The following is a 21,801-nucleotide window of genomic DNA, read 5'->3' as shown; positions in this document are numbered from 1 at the left end:
AAGCAGAAGATATTAAGAAGAGATGGCAAGAATACACAGAAGAACTGTACGAAAAAGAGCTTCACGACCCAGATAATCACGATGGTGTGATCACTCACCTAGAGCCAGACATCCTGGAATGTGAAGTCAAGTGGGCCTTAGGAAGCATCACTACGAAAAAAGCTAGTGGAGGTGATGGAATTCCAGTTGAGCTATTTCAAATTCTAAAAGATGATGCTGTGAAAGTGCTGCATTCAATATGTTAGCAAACTTGGAAAACTCAGCAGTGACCACAGGACCAGAAAAGGTCAGTTTTCATTCCAATCCCAAAGAAAGGCAATGCCAAAGAATGCTCAAACTACCGCACAATTGTACTCATCTCACACGCTAGTAAAGTAATGCTTAAAATACTCTAAGTCAGGCTTCAGCAATATGTGAACTGTGAACTTCCATATGTTCAAGCTGGTTTTAGAAAAGGCAGAGGAACCAGAGATCAAATTGCCAACATCTGCTGGATCATCAAAAAAAACAAGAGAGTTCCAGAAAAACATCTATTTCTGCTTTATTGACTATGCCAAAGCCTTTGACTGTGTGGATCACAATAAACTGTGGAAAATTCTGAAAGAGATGGGAATACCAGACCACCTGATTGCCTCCTGAGAAATGTGTTTGCAGGTCAGGAAGCAACAGTTAGAACTGGACATGGAACAACAGACTGGTTCCAAATAGGAAAAGGAGTACGTCAAGGCTGTATACTGTCACCCTGCTTATTTAACTTGCATGCAGAGTATATCATGAGAAACGCTGGGCTGGAAGAAGCACAAGCTGGAATCAAGGTTGCCAGGAGAAATATCAATAACCTCAGATATGCAGATGATACCACCCTTACGGCAGAAAGTGAAGAAGAACTAAAGAGACTGGTGAAAGTGAAAGAGGAGAGTGAAAAAGTTGGCTTAAAGCTCAACATTCAGAAAACTAAGATCATGGCATCCGATCCATCACTTCATGGCAAATAGATGGGGAAACAGTGACAGACTTTATTTTTTTGGCCTCCCAAATCACTGCAGATGGTGATTGCAGGCATGAAATTAAAAGACACTTACTCCTTGGAAGGAAAGTTATGACCAACCTAGATAGCATATTAAAAAGCAGAGACATTACTTTGCCAGCAAAGGTTCATCTGGCCAAGGCTATGGTTTTTCCAGTGGTCATGTATAGATGTGAGAGTTGGACTATAAAGAAAGCTAAGCACCAAAGAATTGATACTTTTGAACTATGGTGTTGGAGAAGACTCTTGAGAGTCCCTTGGACTGCAAGGAGATCCAACCAGTCCATCCTAAAGGAGATCAGTCCTGGGTGTTCATTGGAAGGACTGTTGTTGAAGCTGAAAGTCCAATACTTTGGCCACCTAATGTGAAGAGCTGACTCATTTGAAAAGACCCTGATGCTGGGAAAGATTGAGGGTAGGAGAAGGGGATGACAGAGGATGAGATGGTTGGATGGTATTACCGACTCAACGTACATGAGTTTGGGTGAACTCCAGGAGCTGGTGATGGACAGGGAGGCCTGGCGTGCTGCAGTTCAGGGGTTGCAAAGAGTCGGACACAACTGAGTGACTGAACTGAACTGAACTGATGAATACAACTGCTATGAACATCGTTATATACTTCTTTTGGTGGACATAAGCACTAATTTCTCTTCCATACACACTTAGAAGTGGAGTTGCTGGGTCAGAGAATAGGTGTAATTTATAAAAATCCTCTAAACAATTAACATTTATTTAAACCTAATCAATCCTTCTGTATCACACTATTTTATACAACTATCGCATCAAAACATCATCTATCAATTCAAGTTTCAGATGACTCTTGGTAAATAGCTTTACCTTCTCCTTAACTGGTGGGGAGCAGGGGCTAGAGGCAGGACTCTCAGGAGGGGATGAGTCTACCTCCACTGGCTCTTCTTCTTTGATTTTGATGTCTGGTGTAGAAGGCAGAGACATGTCAAGGGGCCCAGAAGCAGCCTGTTAAAAGAGAGAAATGAACATAGTTCAATCCCATGATTCCCTTCAGGTTTAATCTATATCTTCCCTGTTAAAAGATGAGGGACTACACTTCTAAGAAGTTCAATCCTTGGTCAAAGCATCAAACTGAAAGTCAGAGAAACGTGGAACCCAGGATTTACACACAACTCTGGCCAAATCCTTTAACTTCTCAGGGTTTCTGTTTCCCAACTATAAAATGAAGTTATTTATAGCTGCCTAACCATGGATGAATAGTGATAAAGATTCTGAAAGCAGGGGGAAAAAAACCTTAGAATGCCTATGAAGACCCTGAAAGGAGAAAATAAAAAGATGTCATTTATACTATGATTATTTTTCAGGAAAGTACAACGATTCCTGAATCCAGTGCCTTCCTATTCTCAACCAGCTCTGTTGGCTACTAGAGAGCTGTGAACACGTTTTCTGACAATCAAAATGACTAGGTTACCCAATTATCAAACGCAAACAAAATAAAATTGGCTATTAAAGTACTGTCAATGAAACAGGAACTGTCTTTTCTGGGGAACTCTCCATGCCTGATGGTGTTCTCACCCCAAAATCTGGTGCTACAGGCTAGAAGTTAGAAAGATAGGGTTTTGGGGTAACAAAGAAAGGAAAGCAGATCATTTGATCATTGAAAGAAACTAGAACTTGGTACTAGGTGCAGGACTAGAGAAAACCAGAAGGGAAAGAGTACTTTTCTGGCAGTGGTGCAATCACCTCACAGAACTGGGGAGCCGTAAGTGGCTTTGAAGAGAACAATAAACCATCTAAGATGACCCTGATACGCACCACAACTGGGAGGCTGGCATTGCAGTTCAGTTTCATGACAAAGTGGATTCTTTGTTCTATTCTTCCCACATCCTAGGCTTCTTGGTGAAAGAGGAGCTTGTTTTTAATTTATCCCTTGCTATCTTAATCACTAGAAATTCTGGTATTTGAGAAAATTGAAGATAATCTGGTATCTTCTACATTAGAGAAGGTGCTAATGGTTCTTTCTCTCCAATCTGATAAGGATGAGCAACAGCAAAGATGGTTTCAATTTCTGCCCTCATTTTTTTCTACACCGATGTCAGGTCCAACTGGGCTAATACTTGGATCCCTGAAGTCAGAGGGTGGTGGGAAGGAGAGGCCTCTAAGTAAATACAACCACAAGTTTAAAATCTCCTAGGGACATCTCCTAGAAAAGTTGTGGTTCAGAGAAGTTTTGGGCTCATAAAACACTCCTGGAGATGATTTTCCACTGAGCCTATGCTTCTCATCAAGAAGAGGTGAAGACCACCCCTGACCAAGCAAAAAGAAACACCAAGAGAGGCCCAGTGAGTACAGGCCTGACTAACTGTGTCAACTGAGCTAAAGGGCAGTGGAAAAGACTTGGAGCCTTTAAAAGGAGGCTAATTTTCTTGAATTTCCCTATAATGAGTTTGGTTTAAAATACTTCACAACCTGGTGGAAACAGTTTGACTGATTTCTTTGTTTGGGGGGAGGAAGAAATGACAGGGAGGATGAAGTAGGGAAACTGTAAAATAGAATTATACCACACAGATTGTAAGCAACTGATTGATAAAAAGAATGATGAGCAGACCATGGCAAGTTCTGCCATTTGAAATGAGAACTACAAATATATGCCATTGAGTTTCCCCCACTTTCTTTTAATATGTGGGAGATAACAAGAAATGAAGATGATAGAAAGCTATAGAACTTCGAAGGACCCCCAGTGATAGGAATACTTCATTCTTATAATTTAAGATGGATGGAAAAATTGTGCACAAACTCTTTTGATTTACCTGCTGATAGCTTATAGGGCATGGTGTCGGATTTGTGACTTCCAGAGGAGAGATTTTCGATCCGGGGCCAGAGACAAGGCTTGATCACTCAGAGCTTTTGTGTAGCAGAAGTTTTATTACAGTGAAAAAAGACAGCTTCTGACATAGACATCAGAAGTGGGCAATGAGCGCCTCAATCACTAGTTTGGGTGGGGCTTTATATACTTTTTCAATTGGTACCAACAACAGATCAAAAGAGTATCTTCAGGTTGTAAAGGTCTTATCAGACCCACTCCCACAACATAATCTTAAAATAATAGGATTAGTCAGAAGGTTTCTGTTAAGGAGAAACATGTCTTCAAGAAAGATACATTGTTGTTATATACATTCAAGTATATACATTATATACTATATACAGAGTTTAAGGGAAAACAAACCATTGAGCAAGATGTGTTGTTTTGTTGTGTAATCCTTAGCTCTAAAGAAAGTTGGTCTCAGTAGAAACAGATTGTTGCCACAACAACTCAGAGCTTTCTTCAAGGGCCCTGGTCTCCTTATCGACCAACCTAAGAATAAACTCTCTCACTGCTATCTCCCTCTTAGAGGGAAAGAGTCCTCCCTGGAAATTTTTGCTTAAGTCTTGGCTTTCCTGTATTCTGATGGGATTCCATGCCTCACTGCACCCTGCAATTATGGGAGGTACACATGTTAATATGTATATGTTCTGAGACAGAGATATTGGATTTTTTTCTGAATTATTATGGAACACAGATCTGATTTTAAGTAGTGACTAATAACCCAGAATTATAATTCCAAAATAGAGTAAATTCTGACTTTTTCTTTTGCCCCCAAACCCCTTATTCCATGGAAACTATTTTTCTTTGACTCTGCTTCTTGAACTATTTCCTCTGATCTTCCAAACTAAAGGATTCTTTAGGGATCTTGAATATAAAGGTTAAAATCAGGATCACAACATCTCAGAATCTGAAGTGATTCCAATATTTTAATCCTCTTCACAATATCTATCCTAAGGGACCTCCATATAATTGGACTTACCTTGTGATAGCTTCCTATCCTGGTCCTATTTCTACTTCTGGGTCACACAGAGTAAGTTTAACTCCTCTCTTACACAAAAACTCTTCAACTACTTGAAGACTGCAATTTTGTTCCAATAAAATTTCTTTTCACACTTCCCTAGTGGTTCAGTGGTTAAGACTCCACGTTCCCACTGCAGGGGGCACGGGTTTGATCCCTGGTTGGTGAACTACCATCTCAATGCCACTGCTGCTGCTAAGTCGCTTCAGTCGTTTCCAATTCTGTGTGAACCCATAGATGGCAGCCCACCAGGCTCCACTGTCCACGGGATTTTCCAAGCGTGAGTACTGGAGTGGGTTGCCATTGCCTTCTCCCCCCAGTGCCACTGAGTGTGGCCAAATCAAAGTAAGAAAATAAAACAGGAGACAAGTATCATCCTTTCTATGCAATAAAATATATATACATGTGTATGCAGGAAAAAAAATTAAAAAAAAAATCGGTTTCTTTAAATGTTCCCAAAGTCACCTAATTTCTGGTTCTTTCACCATCCTGGCTGATCTCCTTTGAAAGGCTTTTAAGAACATCCTTCCTTAAGTTTAATGTCTTGACTATTACTACAGTTACTTGGAGGTAGGAGTTACATACACTGAAACAAACAGTCAAAATTCAGTAAACGTCTACTGATTGGCTGACTGAATAAAACAATTCAGGTGAGAAGTCTGATTAGCTCAGGAAACAGTGGGATTTGGTTAAAAAAAAAAAACCGTTATATAACAAAATTTGAGTAATTTATACTTTTTTTTAAACATCTTCAACATATTCAGAACAAAAATAATTTAAAAAATGGATTACTGAACAATGTCCACTGGAAGGGCAAGAAAACTGGTTTTTGATGAAGACCCAACACTTGTGCTTATCCATCACCTGGACCCCTGAAGACCTGAATGGCTGACAAGGATGAGTATTATCTGGTTCTACAGAACCAAGCCCATAATTTGTTGCTTTAACCAATTATGCAAATTATCCCAGGGCACAGTGCAAGTTGCCTAGATCTGAACACCACCAGTTTTTTACCAAAGTCCCGCCTCTTGCCTTTTTTTCATCTTCATCTGCAGCTTTTTTGAATTCATGTTCAAAGGAGCTTGCTAGTTCATTGAAGAGTCCCACCTCTTCACAGTTCTTCAGGAATCGAGTTGGAGTAGGAGTTTGATCTGTAGACATGAAAAGAAAAGGAACCTTTATTTTAGTTTTGATCTGAAATTAAAACTAGAGAGCACATCAAGAACACATTTTTATTCTTCTGTTTGGAAAGAATCTCTGTGTTTAGGCAAATTTGTTTTTATGGAGCACTAGTAAGTAAAGACTGGTGTTAGGCCACCAGAGGGTGTCTGTGCTGTGTTGCCTCAAGGCCAGCAGAGGGATGACAGAACAATGTTTCATTGTGTGACTATCTATATGTAACCACCTTTCTCTCAGAGGCTGGTTTCAGCTCCCTGACCCCCAAAACAAAACAAAACTGCCCACCCAGGTGGAGTCTGTGAAACTTCTAGGTCGGAAAATCAAGTACAGTTAAGTGACATTTTCTCTTTACACTTATTCTCTGCTAGGTCTGAAGTGAGTAGGTGTGAGCAGATGGACACTAAAATCTGATGAGGAGAAGAGACTGAGGATCAGATGGCTGAGTCTACTTGCTAAAGCTACCAAGTAAGAAATAGTGCCTTGTTTTTCAGTTGTCACTAAGGTAAGAGTCTGTTACCTTCTTGAAGGCATTCCAGGCACATCTAGGGGCTGGGGAGCAAGACAGCAAGATTGTGAGCTAGAAAAGGAAACTGCAAACAATAGACCTCATTGCATGGAGACCTGGGACCAAGAGCAAATTCCGGAAACCAAGATATTTGGATTTAGATTTGCCAGCCAAAATATCCTCTCAGAGGCTGCACAAATCTTTCCTCAGCACACTGCCTCTGCCCTTGGGAAGAGGAAGGCTCTGGGTAACTCACGGGAACTTTTCAAGCGACTTGAATTTTAGATTTGAGCTTCTCTCTCCCCATCCTGTTTTTCTAGTTTTCCTCTCTCGCGTGCTAAGTTGCTTCGGTCATGTCTGACTCTGTGTGATCCTATGGACTATAGTCTGCCAGGCTCTTCTGTCCATGGGATTCTCCAGACAAGAATACTAAAGTGGGCTGCCATGCCCTTCTCTAGGTGATCTTCCTGACCCAGGAATTGAACCCGCATCTCTTATATCCCCTGCAATGACAGGTGGGTTCTTCACCACTAGTGCCACCTGGGAAGCCCCTTTTCTCTCTTAGGTCAGTTGAATCTTGTTCTCCAGTCCTAACTCTATTATGACAGTTTTCCTTGCAGTGCTAATCACCTCAGGGATTCATCTCATATTCCAAACCAGTAAATCGAATGATAGGGATAGAATGATGTTTAAACAATATTTTAAGGAGTGAGACCTGGGGCTAAAATCACTCCTCCTAGCATGATCAGTTGGGAATAGTCCAGTGGGATTTTCCATGGAAACAACATAACCTTTTTTTTTTTTTTTAATTTAAACAAAACCTCTTCTGAATCAGAGTGTTTGGAAAACTTACCACTAACCTCCCAAAATAGTTTTAAAAGGTTCTCTGGCAGCTTTGGTTGGCCAACGATAAAGCCACTTTCCCTCCATCCCCGGGTGAGTGGAGGTAATATTCCCTTATACTTAGAGAGTACTTCAGTAAGGGCACATAAAAAAATCACAACTCCAGTGGAACAGGACAGGGCAGCTAAGGGCATGGTTACAGCAGAAGAGGGCCTTTTGGATCTCTGATCTGAGGCTCATATAAACTTTTCCCATTCTTGAACAAACAGCCAGAAAATTTATATAAGAAAATCCTTAGCTTGCTCTGATAATTCCAGAGAAATCAACAGGTGTTTATTGAATGCTTTCTGTGTTTTGGGAGAGGGGGAGAGATAGAAGTATAGGAATTTGGGCCAAAAAGAAGATATGGTTCCTGCCATAGAGAACTAACAGGATGTTTTTTAGTTGAGGAAATAAAATTAATTTATATAGAGGGTATTACAGTATACAAAAGATATGTGCCATGTATGGCAGAGAATAAAACTGTTATAGAAATAAAGACAAATTAATGGCAGAGCAATTGGAAAAGATTTCAACAAGTGGGACTTGAGCTGGGCCTTAAAGAATGGCTTCAGAGGGTAGAGGAGAGAGGAGATTAGTAGGATAAGAGGAGTCAGGCAGGTGAAGGCACAGAGAGAAGCAGGTATGGGCACCAATACATGAGGAGAAAAAGGTACGTGCAGGTCAAAAGACAATCATGTTAGGGATAAAAGTTGCATTTAAAGATGGGCAAATACCACAGGGCAAGGCTATAGAAAAGTTTGAAAACTCAAATAAAAATAGCCTTAAAGTAAGAGAAAATAGGAAGATAATGACAGATTTTGAGCAGAGGACAAGAATTTCAGGAAGTCTGGCTTTTCAACAGAATGCAAGATGGATTAGAATGAGAGACCAGTCAAGGAGGCCAGCTAGGAGACTATGGAGGAATTCAAGCACACTGCTGGTGGATGGCAGAAAGCACAGAAAGGAATACAGCGGTCAGAATTGAAGAAAGAATAAAACAATACAAGATTTTGAGAATATTGATATCACTGAATATCAAAGCGGAGGAACTGGTTTTGAAGACAAAAAAAGTTCCTTAACTGACAGTCACTGACATGAATATCTGAAAACAGAAACATAGCCAAGTAAGTATTCAGTAGGGGCTGAAATACACGTGAGATACCAGGTCTTAATTTGGAGATATGAGAATCACCAGACTAGATAGGATAGCTGAAATGTGCAATGGGATGAATGCCCTGAAACAGAAGGCAAAGAATAACAGGAAAACATTTGATCTCTTCGAGACTGTCCTGTATCATTTTCTCTCCCTACTCATGGAGGGTGGCATAGGCATTTCCACGCATTTGGAATAACCTCTCCAGCTTGATAACTCTACCCCAAATTTGGTGTGTGTGTTCAGTCATTAAGTTATGTCCGACTCTTTGCAACCTCACGGACTGTAGCATGCTGGGTTTCCTGTCCTTCACTATCTCTCAGAGTTTGTTCAAACTCATGTCCATTGAGTCGGTGATGACATCCAACCATCTCATCTTCTGTTGCCCCCTTCTCCTCCTGCCCTCAATCTTTCCCAGCATCAGGGTCTTTTCCAATGAGTCGGCTCTTTGCACCAGGTGGCCAAAGTTTTGGACCTTCAGCTTCACCATCAGCCCTTCCAATGAATATTCAGGGTTGATGTTCTTGAGGATTGACTGGTTTGATCTCCTTGCTGTCTAAGGGACTTTCAAGAGCCCCAAATTTACCTCTTTCATAAACTTTTTTGATCAATTTCACTTAATAATAATTCTCTTGAGTACTGATGCTGTTTGTATTATTCACTTATACTTAAAATACTAAAATTTCCCCAACGATAAATTTAAGTATTTGTTGCTTGCATACATGTTTATGCCCTCTCCACTCTTCTAAGGACCTTCCCCGGGCTTTCTTAAGGATCATTAATGACAATGTCCCCAACTTAAGTCTTTTTCCAGGAATTACAATTCACAAGCTACCAGCAAAGTGCCTGGTACACAGCAGATAGTCAACAAATAACAAGGTACAGATCTGTAGGGGAAGCCCCTTCCTTCATGTACAGAACTATGGGACGAGGTTCTCTCTTTTCTCCTCTGTGCCTCAAGCAGCATTTTGGCTAGTAGTACTTAGAGAGATTGGGCTTCCCAGGTGATGCAGAGGTAAATAATCCACCTGCCAATGTAGGAGATGTGGGTTTGATCCCCAGGTTGGGAAGATCCCCTGGAGGTGGAAATGGCAACCCACTCCAGTATTCTTGCCTAGAAAGTTCCATGGACAGAGGAGTTTAGTAGGCTACAGTCCATGCGGTTGCAAAGAGTCAGACATGACTGAACATGCACACACTCAGAGAAATTGTGCCTTACCTGAATTATTAACTGATAGAATACAATAATCATCACTAAATTCTCCATTGGTTAAACACTGAGGTAAGCTTGCCTAACTCAGGCTAAATCAGAACCCCTCGTGGTATCAAAGAGAGGGCCCACGTTGTCTGCCTGTCTAGCTGAAGATGGCACGACAGAACTGCTGAGCTGTTTGAGAGGAGTTGCTGAGACCGCTCCCTTGAGAGCGGCACAGGTAAGCAAAACAGTGTCTCGCACAGCCAGGGAGAGGCCCCAGGCCACCCAAGCTGGCTTAGAGAAGTCCCATTGACTAAGCGTCTTGTTTGCCCTCAATGGTGTCCACGGTCACAAAAGGAAGCTGAATTTACGAACTGACAACCTGCCTGCTTGGGGGAAAGCTGACACCCAGTGGAAGAGAAGCAGCCAGACTAGGTCAACTTCTTTGCTTTCTTTTGTTCACCCCTTCGCTGTGGGTAGGGAAAAATGTCAAAGGCATCTTTTGTCTGTAAATCTTTCAAAGTTTTAATAAAAAGAAGGCAAGGAGGGAACAGACTGAAAACAGCTAAGACAAAAACCTCAACACACCCACCTCAAAAACTGCAGAACCCAACCTTGTATTAAAAACTGAGAGAATGGAGGGCACAATAGAAACTTGGGAGCTTTTACTGTTCCTTTCTCCTGATTAAATGCAGATCACATAAGGGCTCTTAATGGGAGAAGGGGAGTACAGCTCCCAGTACATCTGGTCCCTGGTATTAATCTTAACTGTCTGGTGATATCAAGGCACGTGGCTTCTGGGGCAGCAAATACCTGCGATGATGACTGAGTCAGTTCGGGCTGGGCCAAATTTCAATGTCATCTCATGCTTGTGTTTATGAACTGCCAGGTGGTCCTCGTTTGTAAATCTCTGAAACGAAACAGAAACAGAGATGTGAAGAAAAAAGTGACTCAGTGCCCTTTCTAAAATGTCCTACCAAACATCCTACAGTAACATTGGTCCCTGGAAAGAGGGACTGGAGAGGGAATGGGAAGGAAGAAAAAAATGGAAATGATGGAAAAGGAGAGGAGATGGGTTAAAAAAGAGAAAATAGGAAAGGAGAAAATGAAGCACTAGAAATCTGGAGGAGAGGAGAACGGGAAGACAGTAGCACCAACTGCTCTGTAATACCAGGTCCAAATGAGAAAAATGGACAGATTGTTGGTGAAGTGGGATCCAGGCAGGAGGTTCCAAATGAAAAAAACATTAAGGCTAGCTCGTAGCAAGCAAGGGGAAAATAATGTTTAATAATAATAAAGAAAGGAGAAGGGAAAGGCTGGGTACTAGTTGGTCATCACAAAAATATAGGAAATTCAGCTCTCCATGGTAGGGCTGAACTGGACTATTTATGAGGGCTAACAGAGAGATAAATTATGCAGGATTAGGAGAACCATTTAACTTCCTGGCCCCTACAGTGCTGCAGCAGGCGCCTGCCCAGCTATTTGGCTCAGGGTTTTAATGAGCCAGGATGGAGCTGTAGAGGACAGAGGCCCAATGGCCAGCAGTAACGGCACACACCAGCCCCATCGGCCAAATGCTGTCTCCCTTCATCGGGCAGCCCGCCTGGGCTCCATCAGCCATAAAGGGGCCAGTGCAATGCTGTTGACTACATAATGCTAGAATAAAAATGCAAGCAAAAAAAAATTTTTTTTTAGGGTAGGGAGAAGCCTGTAGGCAGGATGAGGGAAGGGAAAAAGGAGATGGTATGGAGATTTTATTTATTTAGGGATTTGGTGAAAGGACAATGAAAATGTGAGGCTATGTCTGCCTCAGTTTATGACTAAGTAAGACAGGGTTACTGGACAGTAATTTATGCTCCCCCCTTTCTTTAGAAGGGGGTGGTGAAGAGAACAGATGAACAGCAGTAATTCAAAAGAATGATACCCTCAAAATTCCCTTTGAGGCTGCCTGGCCATGTTCCTTCATTAAAACATGCCTGCAACACAGTAATAGCTTGGATGCTGCAGTTTTCCACAGCTCTTTCACTAGCTAGGCTCTGAAACATGGTTCTGTTTGTCTTTTTGTTTCTAAAAATAATGATTGGTTAGTCCTCTTTTTTCACTCTCATTAGATAGATACACATTTCCCCCCAAAACTATTCCTTTGGCTCTCTATCCATAGCTCTTCTTGACTACAAACCAGTCAGGAGTTGGCTCCATCCTAGCACCTATCCAGGAAAGAAAGCAACACTGAACTGTTTACATTTCTTTATTTTACCTAAAAGTAGCTTTCCTCACATTTTCTCTAAGCTCTATCATACCTGAAGCTTAAGACCTAAAATCCTTCCAGGCTAGGCCTACAAGCCTAAGAGTAAAGGGAATTTTCAATTAAAAATATTAAGAATCAAGAAGTAAAACAGTCAAAAGAAGACTGCCTTAGTTGTTTCCAATGGATCCTGGACAAAACTGAACAGTGTGTGGATATTTAGCCAAGAACTTTAGTTTTCTCCATCGCTGGTTAACTTTAGGCAACACAGTTATCACTGCCTAGTTATCATAGGCATCAACTTTTTCAGTCACAGATTTTTCCCTATGGAAAGGATGGAGTGGGAAAGGGGGGAATAGTCTTTTAACCATGGGTATGACATTTCTAGGTTAAACAAATCAGTGTGGAGGGCTTGGGATTGCTGGGTATTCAGTAAAAGGAAATGAGCACAACTAGTCTACAAAAGAGGAAAAATAATCACTTTACAGGGACAGGAAGAGTAGCGGATAAAGGTATATGTTTTCAAAATGTACTGATGATGTTATGACAATCTTTTTTCAAAAATACATTTATAGGTACTCGAAGGAAATTTTCTGTAGGTAGTTTAAAAAACTGGCACAGTGTTCTAGAATACAGAAGAATGACTTTCAAGCAAAAAGTTCTTTCTACTATCAGAAATCTAGCTTACCCAAAACTGCTTGGAGAAAGATTTTAAATCTTTAGGCTTTGCTCTAGTTAGGATCATTTGGTATTTTATTTTATTTATTTATTTTTTTTCATTTGGTATTTTAAAAGGCAACTCCTCTTCTTGTTACAACTTTTCTACATAGCTGTGATCTGTTTGTTCTCTAGTTCTTGTTCCTTTCTGCTACACAACCCTACTCTCTTCACACCACCCTATTCCCCACTGAGCGGTTTATTTTTTCCAAACCAATAGCTGGTGTCCAAAGAGACTAAACGTGGCTAAAGGGATCTCCCATCCATCAGCGTCTCACAGGGTTTTGAAAACTGTGATTATAGGAAAAAAATTACATCTTCATTTTCACTAAACTCTGAAATTTAGCATCCCTAATTCATCATAGTAATTGCACATATTCTCATATTACATTACAGTTATTATCGGTATCTCAGAATAGCCTTTCTACTCATCACTACTTCAAAATTATGATAGTCACCAGACCTACCACTAGAACTTACAGACAGTATTATGCTTAAAAAAGCACATCTATTATCAAATATTTTAAAAGCATTTTGATAACTATATATTAAAAAAAAAATCGCTTCTTTTGTAATCCAATGTCTTTTATTTTACTGATTTAAAAATATTATTCTAAAAAAAAATATTATTCTGAGGAGGAATTCATAGGCTTCATCAAACTGCCATTGTGGGTCATGACACTACAAAAACTATGAATCCTTCCGAACTAAATCAGATAGTATGCTTCACAGGAGGAGCGAAAATGGCAGAAGGAGGAGCTTAAGAAGCAGGGCACTGGCATGGTTTGGCTCCAGTCATCTCTCCCTGCTATTTCTAACACAACTCTTGTATGGCCAGAGTAAGGAAGAGAATAAAAGTTTACTAAAGTTTTTTTTTTTTTAATGAAAGAGTGTTGAGGTTTTTAAAATTTCTGGTTGTGTTGGTATTTGTTGCTGCACACGGGCTTCCTCTAGTTGCGGAGAGTGGGGGCTTCTCTCGTTGTGGAGCACAGGCTTCAGGCACATGGGTGTCAGTAGCTGTGGCCCAGGGGCTCATTAGAGATACGACTTGAGGGCCCCAGAGCACCAGCTCTGTAGCTGTGGTGCAGGGGCTCAGCTGCTCCGTGACATGTGGCATTTTCCCGGACTAGGGATCGAACCCATATTCCTGGCTTTGGCAGGTATATTCCTGTTTGCCGCACCACCAGGGAAGTCCTGAACTTTTTTTTTTTTAAATCAAAGTGAATGTCAATCTGGCTATTATTTTCATTGTTCCTTATATTCTCTCTTGTTATATTTAAGAGTTAACTCAAGAATTCTCTGTGAAGTGAACTGTTAGTCGCTCAGGCATTGCCTGACTCTTTGCGACCCCATAGACTACAGCCCACCAGGCTTCTCTGTCCATGGGATTTTCCAGGCAAGAATACTGGAGTGGGTAGCCATTTCCTTCTCCAGGGGATCTTCCTGATCCAAGGATTGAACCTAGGTCTCCTGCACTGCAGGCAGATTCTTTACCGACTGAGCTATGAGGGAAGCCTGTAGGTGAATCTTGAACCACATGCTTAGGAAACCATCCCTTTAAAAGCAATTTCTCAATTAAAAAGTCTAAAATTATTAAGTGATAAAAATTTGACCTTATTAAAAATAGATTATTCTATTGAATTAAATAAAATGGGTGGAGGGGCTCCTTAAAAGGATTTCCTTTTTGAATTATTGCCCATTTAAAAATCCAGCTCTCTCATTTGTTATACAGTTAGTGAGTTTTCCTTTGTTCTTGGCTCTTACCTATGACTAAGGTTCTGGCAAAGAGCCACTCAACTTAGGGAATATTCACTCTAGTTGTAGAGTAGAAAATGATAATTTTCAATAAATGTGCAGCTATTAACCATCTCCAAGACAACTGAGGGTTGATATTATTCAAAACTGGACTGAAGAATTTAAGTTATACTGGATCACAAAGGCAGTTTATATGCCTTGGGAGAAGATGTAAATAGTAACACAATAAAGGTGAGAGTCTTATTTGCCCAAATAAATAAATCAGGTCAGCTTCTTGGCAGAAATGGGAGAGGGAAAGTACTATGTGCTAATTTGCACCATAGCTAGAGACCAAGATGATTTAGATTTGCCCTATCCAATATGGTAGCCACTAGCCACATTAGTTTATTGAGCATTTGAAATGTGGCTAGTCCAAATTGAGATGTAGTGTCCTGTACTGTATACACAAGGGCTTCCCAGGTGGTTCAGTAGGTAAAGAATCTACCTGCAATGCAGGAGACACAGGAGACATGGGTTCCATCCCTGGGTCAGGAAGATCTTGGAAGAGAGCATGGCAACCACTCCAGTATTTTTATCTTGAGAATTCCATGGACAGAGGGAGCCTGGGGGGCTACAGTCCATAGGGTCACAAAGAGTTGGACACGACTGAGGAGACTTAGCATGCACTCACGCATGTACGAAGTCAAAACACATACTGGATTTTGAAGACAGTATGAAAAATGAAAAAACGTAAAATATCTCAATTTTATTTTGATTCTATGTTGAAATGATATTTTGAATATATTGGCTTAAATAAAATATATTATTAAAATTAATGTCACTTGTTTATTTTTGCTTTTTAATGTGGCTACTAGGAAATTCAATACCACTTATGTAGCTTGCATTTTGTGACTCTTCTTTTGGAGAGCTCTGATCTAGGTAACATGCCTGAAGATCTAATGGGAATTTTTTTTTTTTTAGTGGGAATTTTAATCATGTGCCACACTTTTTTTTTTTCCCCCTCCAAATTAACTTTTTTGGCCTTACTGCACAGCTTGTGGGATTTTACTTCCCCTACCAGGGATGGAACCCATGTCCCCTGCAGTGGAAGCTCGGAGCCCTAACCACTGGACTGCTAGTGAAATCCCCAAACCTGATTCTTTCTCCTCAAACACTTTTTCTCTAAGTACAGTTTATACTCTATGGTAGTGGTTCTCAATTAGGGGCAACTCTGCCCCCCAGGGGACATTTGGTAATGTAACATTTGCTTATTACAACCTAGGGAATGCTCGTGAACTATAGAGGGCAGAGGCCTGGGAAATGCATTGGACAGCTCCCCAAAACAAAAATTATCTGACCCAAAATGTCATTTGTGTCTCTGCTGAGAAACTCTGCTTCAAGATAACAAGGAAAAGAAAACACAAACAAACAAAAAGGCTGTTTTTTAGTTTCCTTTGCCAAACTGCCAACACATGTTTTTGGATATGAAACTTGGAAGGAAAAAACACAGGCAGAAAACTCGCAACCTCATTTCAGAAGATGGCTGATGTACTGACAATCTGCAAATACTCAGGAGAGGAAATCAGGAAGATGAGGCAGAACGCACTGTAATTGGGAGAAGAACAGACTAAACGCAACTCTCATGCACTGCCTTGTTAGTAGCAAAGAGAGAACACCGAAAAAGCACATCAGCTATTTGTTTTTTGGCTATTTCGAATTTTCACTCCTCAACAGAGGAAAAAAAAAATCAAGAAAGAAAATTTTCTTAGTTTAAAAAGCATAAAATAGACTACAGGACTATGAGGAAGTCAATCTGAAAAGTGACATTAGTATTAGAATGGGCATAGAAGGTATAGTTTTGGTAAAAAATACTTTCCATTTCTAGGAAGTTTCATTCTCACCCAGTTTCCTATAGTGAGAAACTGGAATCCCACCTACTAGCAAACTGACTAAATAAACAGAACTAAGTAAAACATTAGTAATGGCTTGAAGAACAAGCACAGTGGGAACTGGAAATCAGGAATACATGTCAGTGAATGGAGCCTTAAATTTTAAAAAAGTTGATGTATAATGTATATAAACTGCAAAAATCTCAAGTGTAGAGCTCAATGAATTTTTATATAAGTATGAAAAGAAATAAAGTGAAAGTATTAGTTCAGTTGTGCCTGACTCTTTGCGATCCCATGGACTGTAGTGTGTCAGGCTCCTCTGTCCATGGAATTCTCCAGGCAAGAATACTAGAGTGGGTTGCCATTCCCTTTTCCAGGGGATCTTTCCGACCCAGGGATCGAACCCAGGTTTCCCACATTGCAGGCAGGTTCTTTACTGTCTGAGCCACAGGGGAGCCTACGCTGGTGTAATCACAACCCAGGTCAAGATATAAAACATTTCAGGCACCCCAGAAGGCCCCCTCATACCCCACTTTTCTTAAGCTTTTAAATGAAATAGTTATATAAAACTTAGTACCTGGCATACAGCATATATTCAGTTAGCTCTCCCCTCTTCCCCTTTTAAAATCTTAAGGTAGACAGATATGATATTTAAAAATTAGTTTTTCTTTGTAGAATAATTCTGAGTAAGTCAACGCAGAGAGAGTTCTTTTCCTGATCCCGTTAAGACAAGTTTCCCAGACACCTGTTGAAATAGCACCACTAAACAGAACTGAAGAGAAGGCTCAGGGCAAATGAGAGCTTAGCCCAAATTAAAGATAAATTTTTGTCTATTGACTCTGAGCCAGGCATAAGCATACGGGCATTAGAAATGTAGTAGTTTTAAACTAAGTCCTTGGTAAATTTTTGTGACCAATGAAATTTCTGTGCAATGTGCACTCCACCCTTAGCCAAATTCATTCCTGAAATGTTGTTTTTGGCCACCACAGCTCCAGTTTCCATGTGGATTTGCCTCACATTTTAAAATGCTCTTATATCCTGAACTGTGATTAATTCACGTCCCTTTCCTTGTTTTAGAAGAGTAGACTGGGGGAAGGAGACAAATCAGAACTCTTCAGTTACTAGGAAATGAGTCCTGGATGCCTAAACTATCAGGGAATTGAGTTTCTATTTGTGATAGTCTGAAAAATCACTTATGTTGAAACCTAACTATACTCTTCTCCAAAGTTTGTGGGTTTGGCAGCACTTCATGAACAGAATAGCTTTCTTTTATTAAAATATCTACACTCAGGCATATCCTGATGAAAGAAAATAGTTTGAAAAAGCAGGAGAAAACGGATAACTATAGGTAGAAAGCTCTAGAATATAGTGATATTGGTGCTGAGCAGGGTGGAAAGAATAGCTGACCTTTCTGAAAACACTATTTAATCACCTATTCTGAAAGAACAAACTGGGAGATCTCCAACAGTGTTATGCTTCTCCCCCTCACTGGAGAACTTCTATTCCCAATGCAAGAGATCACTTAGGCTGGGGAAAATGGGGAATGGGAGAAGGGAAGGGACTAAATACACACACCTCAATCCACCACAACTTTCATTTGTACCTTAGTCAATCTTAGGTTCCTGCTTTCTACTTCAAGATGCTGCTGTTTATGAAATGAGTCACACATCCTGCTTTGAATGCTTCATGGCTCTTGAATGAATCATTTCAAAGCACAGGATTGTTCAACAAATAAATACAACCACAGCAGCAGCAGCAGCTCATAGCCTGCATGTGTGAGCAAGGTAATTTATAGAGGAAAAATAAGAACAGGAAACTTCTTCCCAAAATATTCTAAGAGAAAGATGTTGTCAGGGGAATGAAGGATATAAACTGAAAGGAGGGGGGAAAAGATTCACCAAACTGTACCTAAAGAAAATCCTTTTGTCTGTGGATTAAGACATTTTCTGCTTGGGAAAGGCTGTTTGAGTGTCTTAAAGAGAAGATTTTGGCAGTTGACTAAATTAGTCCATTGAAAAAAGAAATAATTTTTAGAGGAGAGACATTATTTGATAGTTGGCCTAGCAGAGAAGCCATCTGATAGAATACAAGCCCCTCAAGTGCAAGAATCCTCATTTGTTTCTTTGTGGGAGTACCACAAGCACTTTGAACAGTACCTGCATATAGTGGATGCTTAATAAACATTTGCTGAATAGATGCCAACTAGCATATCTCATTAAGGGTGACAAAGCACCCCCAACTTAGAAAACTCTTATTCATGTGTACAATGGTGGGAGTATTTTCATTATCAATATTCAAAAGGGGAGTTGATATTATTATAAACATTAGATCTTTCCTATAGAACTAAAGGCTGGGCCCAATGAGGACCAAGAATACCCTAATGGGATTAGAATAAGAAACAAATAGAATTTCAAAAATTAAGACAACATGAAAAGGTCAAAACAACAGCAAAAGGGATTTAAATCATTGGGAAGAATTTCTGGACACTGAGGTTGAGGGGGCTGAAATCATTCCCAAAGGAGATTTTAAAGGAAAAATGTATTAGTTTTCTGGGCCTCTCATATTTTTATACTATTTTCTCTTACTATTCTTCCATTAGTGCTTTCTATCCAGGTCAGTCTCTCCTGAACTGCAAAATCCACTTGCTTTCAATTTGTGCCTACACATAATCCCTCTACTCTCAGACATGCCTTCCTCTCTCGCCTCAGTTTATCCAAATACTATAACCTTCCAAGGCTCAGATGAAATTCAACTGCTTTTTGAAAGCTTCTCTAATGATTCTAACTTTCAGTAGTCTAACTTCCCTGAACTTGTATTGTACTTTGAACAATCTGCACCATATAATTTAGAATTCTAGTCTACATGGTCTCACAGTTTTATCCTTTAAAGTGGACTATAAACTATCAGACGGTTAAAAATGTACCCTACACTTATTATTATTATTTTTTTTTGGCCATGCCAAGTGGCTTTCAGAATCTTAGTTCCCCAACCAGGGACTGAACCAGGCCCCAGCAGTGATGGCGCTGAATTCTGACCACTGGACCGCCAGGGAATTCCCCATACTTATTCTTTACCCTCCCAACCAACCCCATCTTGGGGTTTAACTCAGCAGAGAGCACAGAACGGGTACTCAATAAATTCCTTTTCAGTGATTAGGTCAAGTTTTATATAGTGGTATAAGAATAACTGTTGAAAAGCTTTTATCACCTTTAGATTCTAAGACCTTTAACAGGTACACTTTCAGAATGATCTGCTCCCTTTCCATCTCCATTTCCAAAGTATATTTCACTATGCAAATGAGTGAGAATCAACGTATCCCCCTACTATTTTGTTAGACACCAGGTTCCCTTTATTATAGAAAGGCACTTTGGACACTTTCAGTGACTGCAGTTATACTGTTGTTGTATGAAAGGGCATTCAAGCCACGGCTTATGGATCAATTTACTGTCTTTGGGTATCTGATTCCATCACTGAATTTTGGTTGGTTTAGCTGCAAAGTCATGTCCAACTCTTTGTCACCCCATGAACTGTAGCCCACCAGGTTCCTCTGTTCATGGGATTTTCCAAGCAAAAATACTGGAGTGTGTTGCCATTTCCTTCTCCAGGGAATTTCCCCACCCGGGGATTGAACCTGGGTCTCCTGCATTGCAAGAAGATTCTTTATCAACTGAGCCACCTGGGAAGGCCTCACTGAACTTTACTACCAACTAAAATGGTCTATGCAAAAAAATATCAATTCATCAACAGCAACCTTTTCCTTCTTCACTCCCCAAGCCACCAGTGGTAGTTTAAACCACATCCTTTTACGCATTTTCTTTTAGGATCCCAATTATTTGAATTTTATTGGGCAGAATATCAGCAACACACAGAAGTCAAGCCATGTCAAGAACTGGATTCCACCCTTTACAAAGTTTGCCCTGGAGTATCTGACAAGAGGAAAAGGTATATTACAATCAAATTGACAAACCAGTTGGCATTTGGAAAAAGAATATTCAAACGTATAGTCAACACTGAATTGCTGGATTTTCACTGTTAGGATCTGGGATTAACACTAACGCATTATTCCATAACATACAGACGAATGATGCAAAGTTTTAAACACTTAGCCACACCTGATCACTCATTTTTATTTTTGTTCCTGTTCCCTCCTCCTGTTTATGACAAATGTGAAAAATCATGAGCCCCATGGGTAGTGTTTTTTTGCCAAGTAAGTTTCAGGTGCCTAATAAATCACAGCAGAAGGAAAAAGAGCTCCAAAGGTCATACAGGCCAACCCCAACCAGGGACTGGGCAGTGTAGAAAAGGGAACAGCAAATATAATTTCTTGTGAGTTTTATAACTGAATAAAAGTAGGCATTTTATTTTTACTTTATTTATGAATGTTACTTATTATGGGACTGAGAAATATAATCTTATTTCAGGTTTCAATGTACTTAGAAAATCCTGGTCATCTCAATTCTATGGGATTCCTTCATATCACAGTAAAGTAGGAAGTGTAAATCTTTTCTCCTCCTCCTCTTGCTCTTTTTAATTGTGATAAAATACATATGACATAAAATTTACCATATAAACTGTTTTACCTGTACAGTTCGGTGGTATTAAACACATTCATATTACTGTGCACCCATCGCCACTATCCACCCCCCATAATTCTTTCTCTTGTAGAAATGTAACTCTATACCCATTAAAAAGTAACTCCTCATTTTCCCCTCCCCACTCTTTGGCAACCACCATTATATTTCCTGTCTTTATGATTCTGACTACTCTAAGAACCTCATATGAGTGAAATCATACGGTACTTGTCTTTCTGTGACATTTCACTCAGCACATCCATGTTGTAGCATACTATATAATTTTTTTTTAAGGCTGCATGAAAAGTCCCACTGTGTGTATATACCACATTTTTATTCATTTATCAGTAAATGGACAGTTGGGTTGTTTTGTAACTACTGTGAATAATGCTTTGAATACAGTTGTATAAATATCTCTTCTCTCAATTCTTTTGGGTATATACCCAAAAGTGGAACTGCTGGATCATATATCAACAAATAGTAATTCTATTTTTAGTTTTTTGAGGGAACTATCATACTGTCTTCCTCATTGGCTGTACCGTCTTATATTCCCACCAACAATGCACAAGGGTTCTAATTTCTCCATATCCTTGACAACACTTGCTATTATCTGGGTGGTTTTTGTTGTTGTTCTTGAAGCATCCATTCTAATGGGTGTGAAGCAGTTATCACTGTAGAGTTAATTTGCATTTCCCTAGTGATTAGTGATATTGAACATTTTTTCATGTGCTGGTTGGCCATTTGTATATCTTTTTTGGAGAAATGTCTATTCAAGGCTTTTTGCCCATTAAAAAAATTACTTATTTTTAATTGGGGGATAACTGCTTTACAATGTTGTGTTGGTTTC

General features: G+C 39.9%; 1 protein-coding gene across 9 annotated transcripts in view; it reads right to left on the bottom strand.

Annotated features, from left to right (window-relative positions):
- LOC136167083 (cyclic AMP-dependent transcription factor ATF-7) overlaps window positions 1-21,801 on the bottom strand; it is a 92,639-nt gene that overhangs the window by 18,427 nt on the left and 52,411 nt on the right. For 6 of the 9 annotated variants that reach the window (XM_065934274.1, XM_065934275.1, XM_065934282.1 and 3 more), the window contains 3 exons: window positions 10,612-10,708; window positions 5,914-6,032; window positions 1,865-2,002 (listed from right to left, as the gene is read on the bottom strand). In XM_065934274.1, coding sequence (XP_065790346.1) covers window positions 1,865-2,002; window positions 5,914-6,032; window positions 10,612-10,708 — 354 coding nt within the window. The remainder of the gene's footprint in view (window positions 1-1,864; window positions 2,003-5,913; window positions 6,033-10,611; window positions 10,709-21,801) is intronic. The other 3 variants (XM_065934278.1, XM_065934279.1, XM_065934280.1) reach the window with 1 other exon arrangement.

The sequence above is a fragment of the Muntiacus reevesi genome, chromosome 4 (assembly GCF_963930625.1).
Source record: "Muntiacus reevesi chromosome 4, mMunRee1.1, whole genome shotgun sequence".
Taxonomy (NCBI): domain Eukaryota; kingdom Metazoa; phylum Chordata; class Mammalia; order Artiodactyla; family Cervidae; genus Muntiacus; species Muntiacus reevesi.
This window is presented reverse-complemented; position numbering and strand designations above follow the sequence as displayed.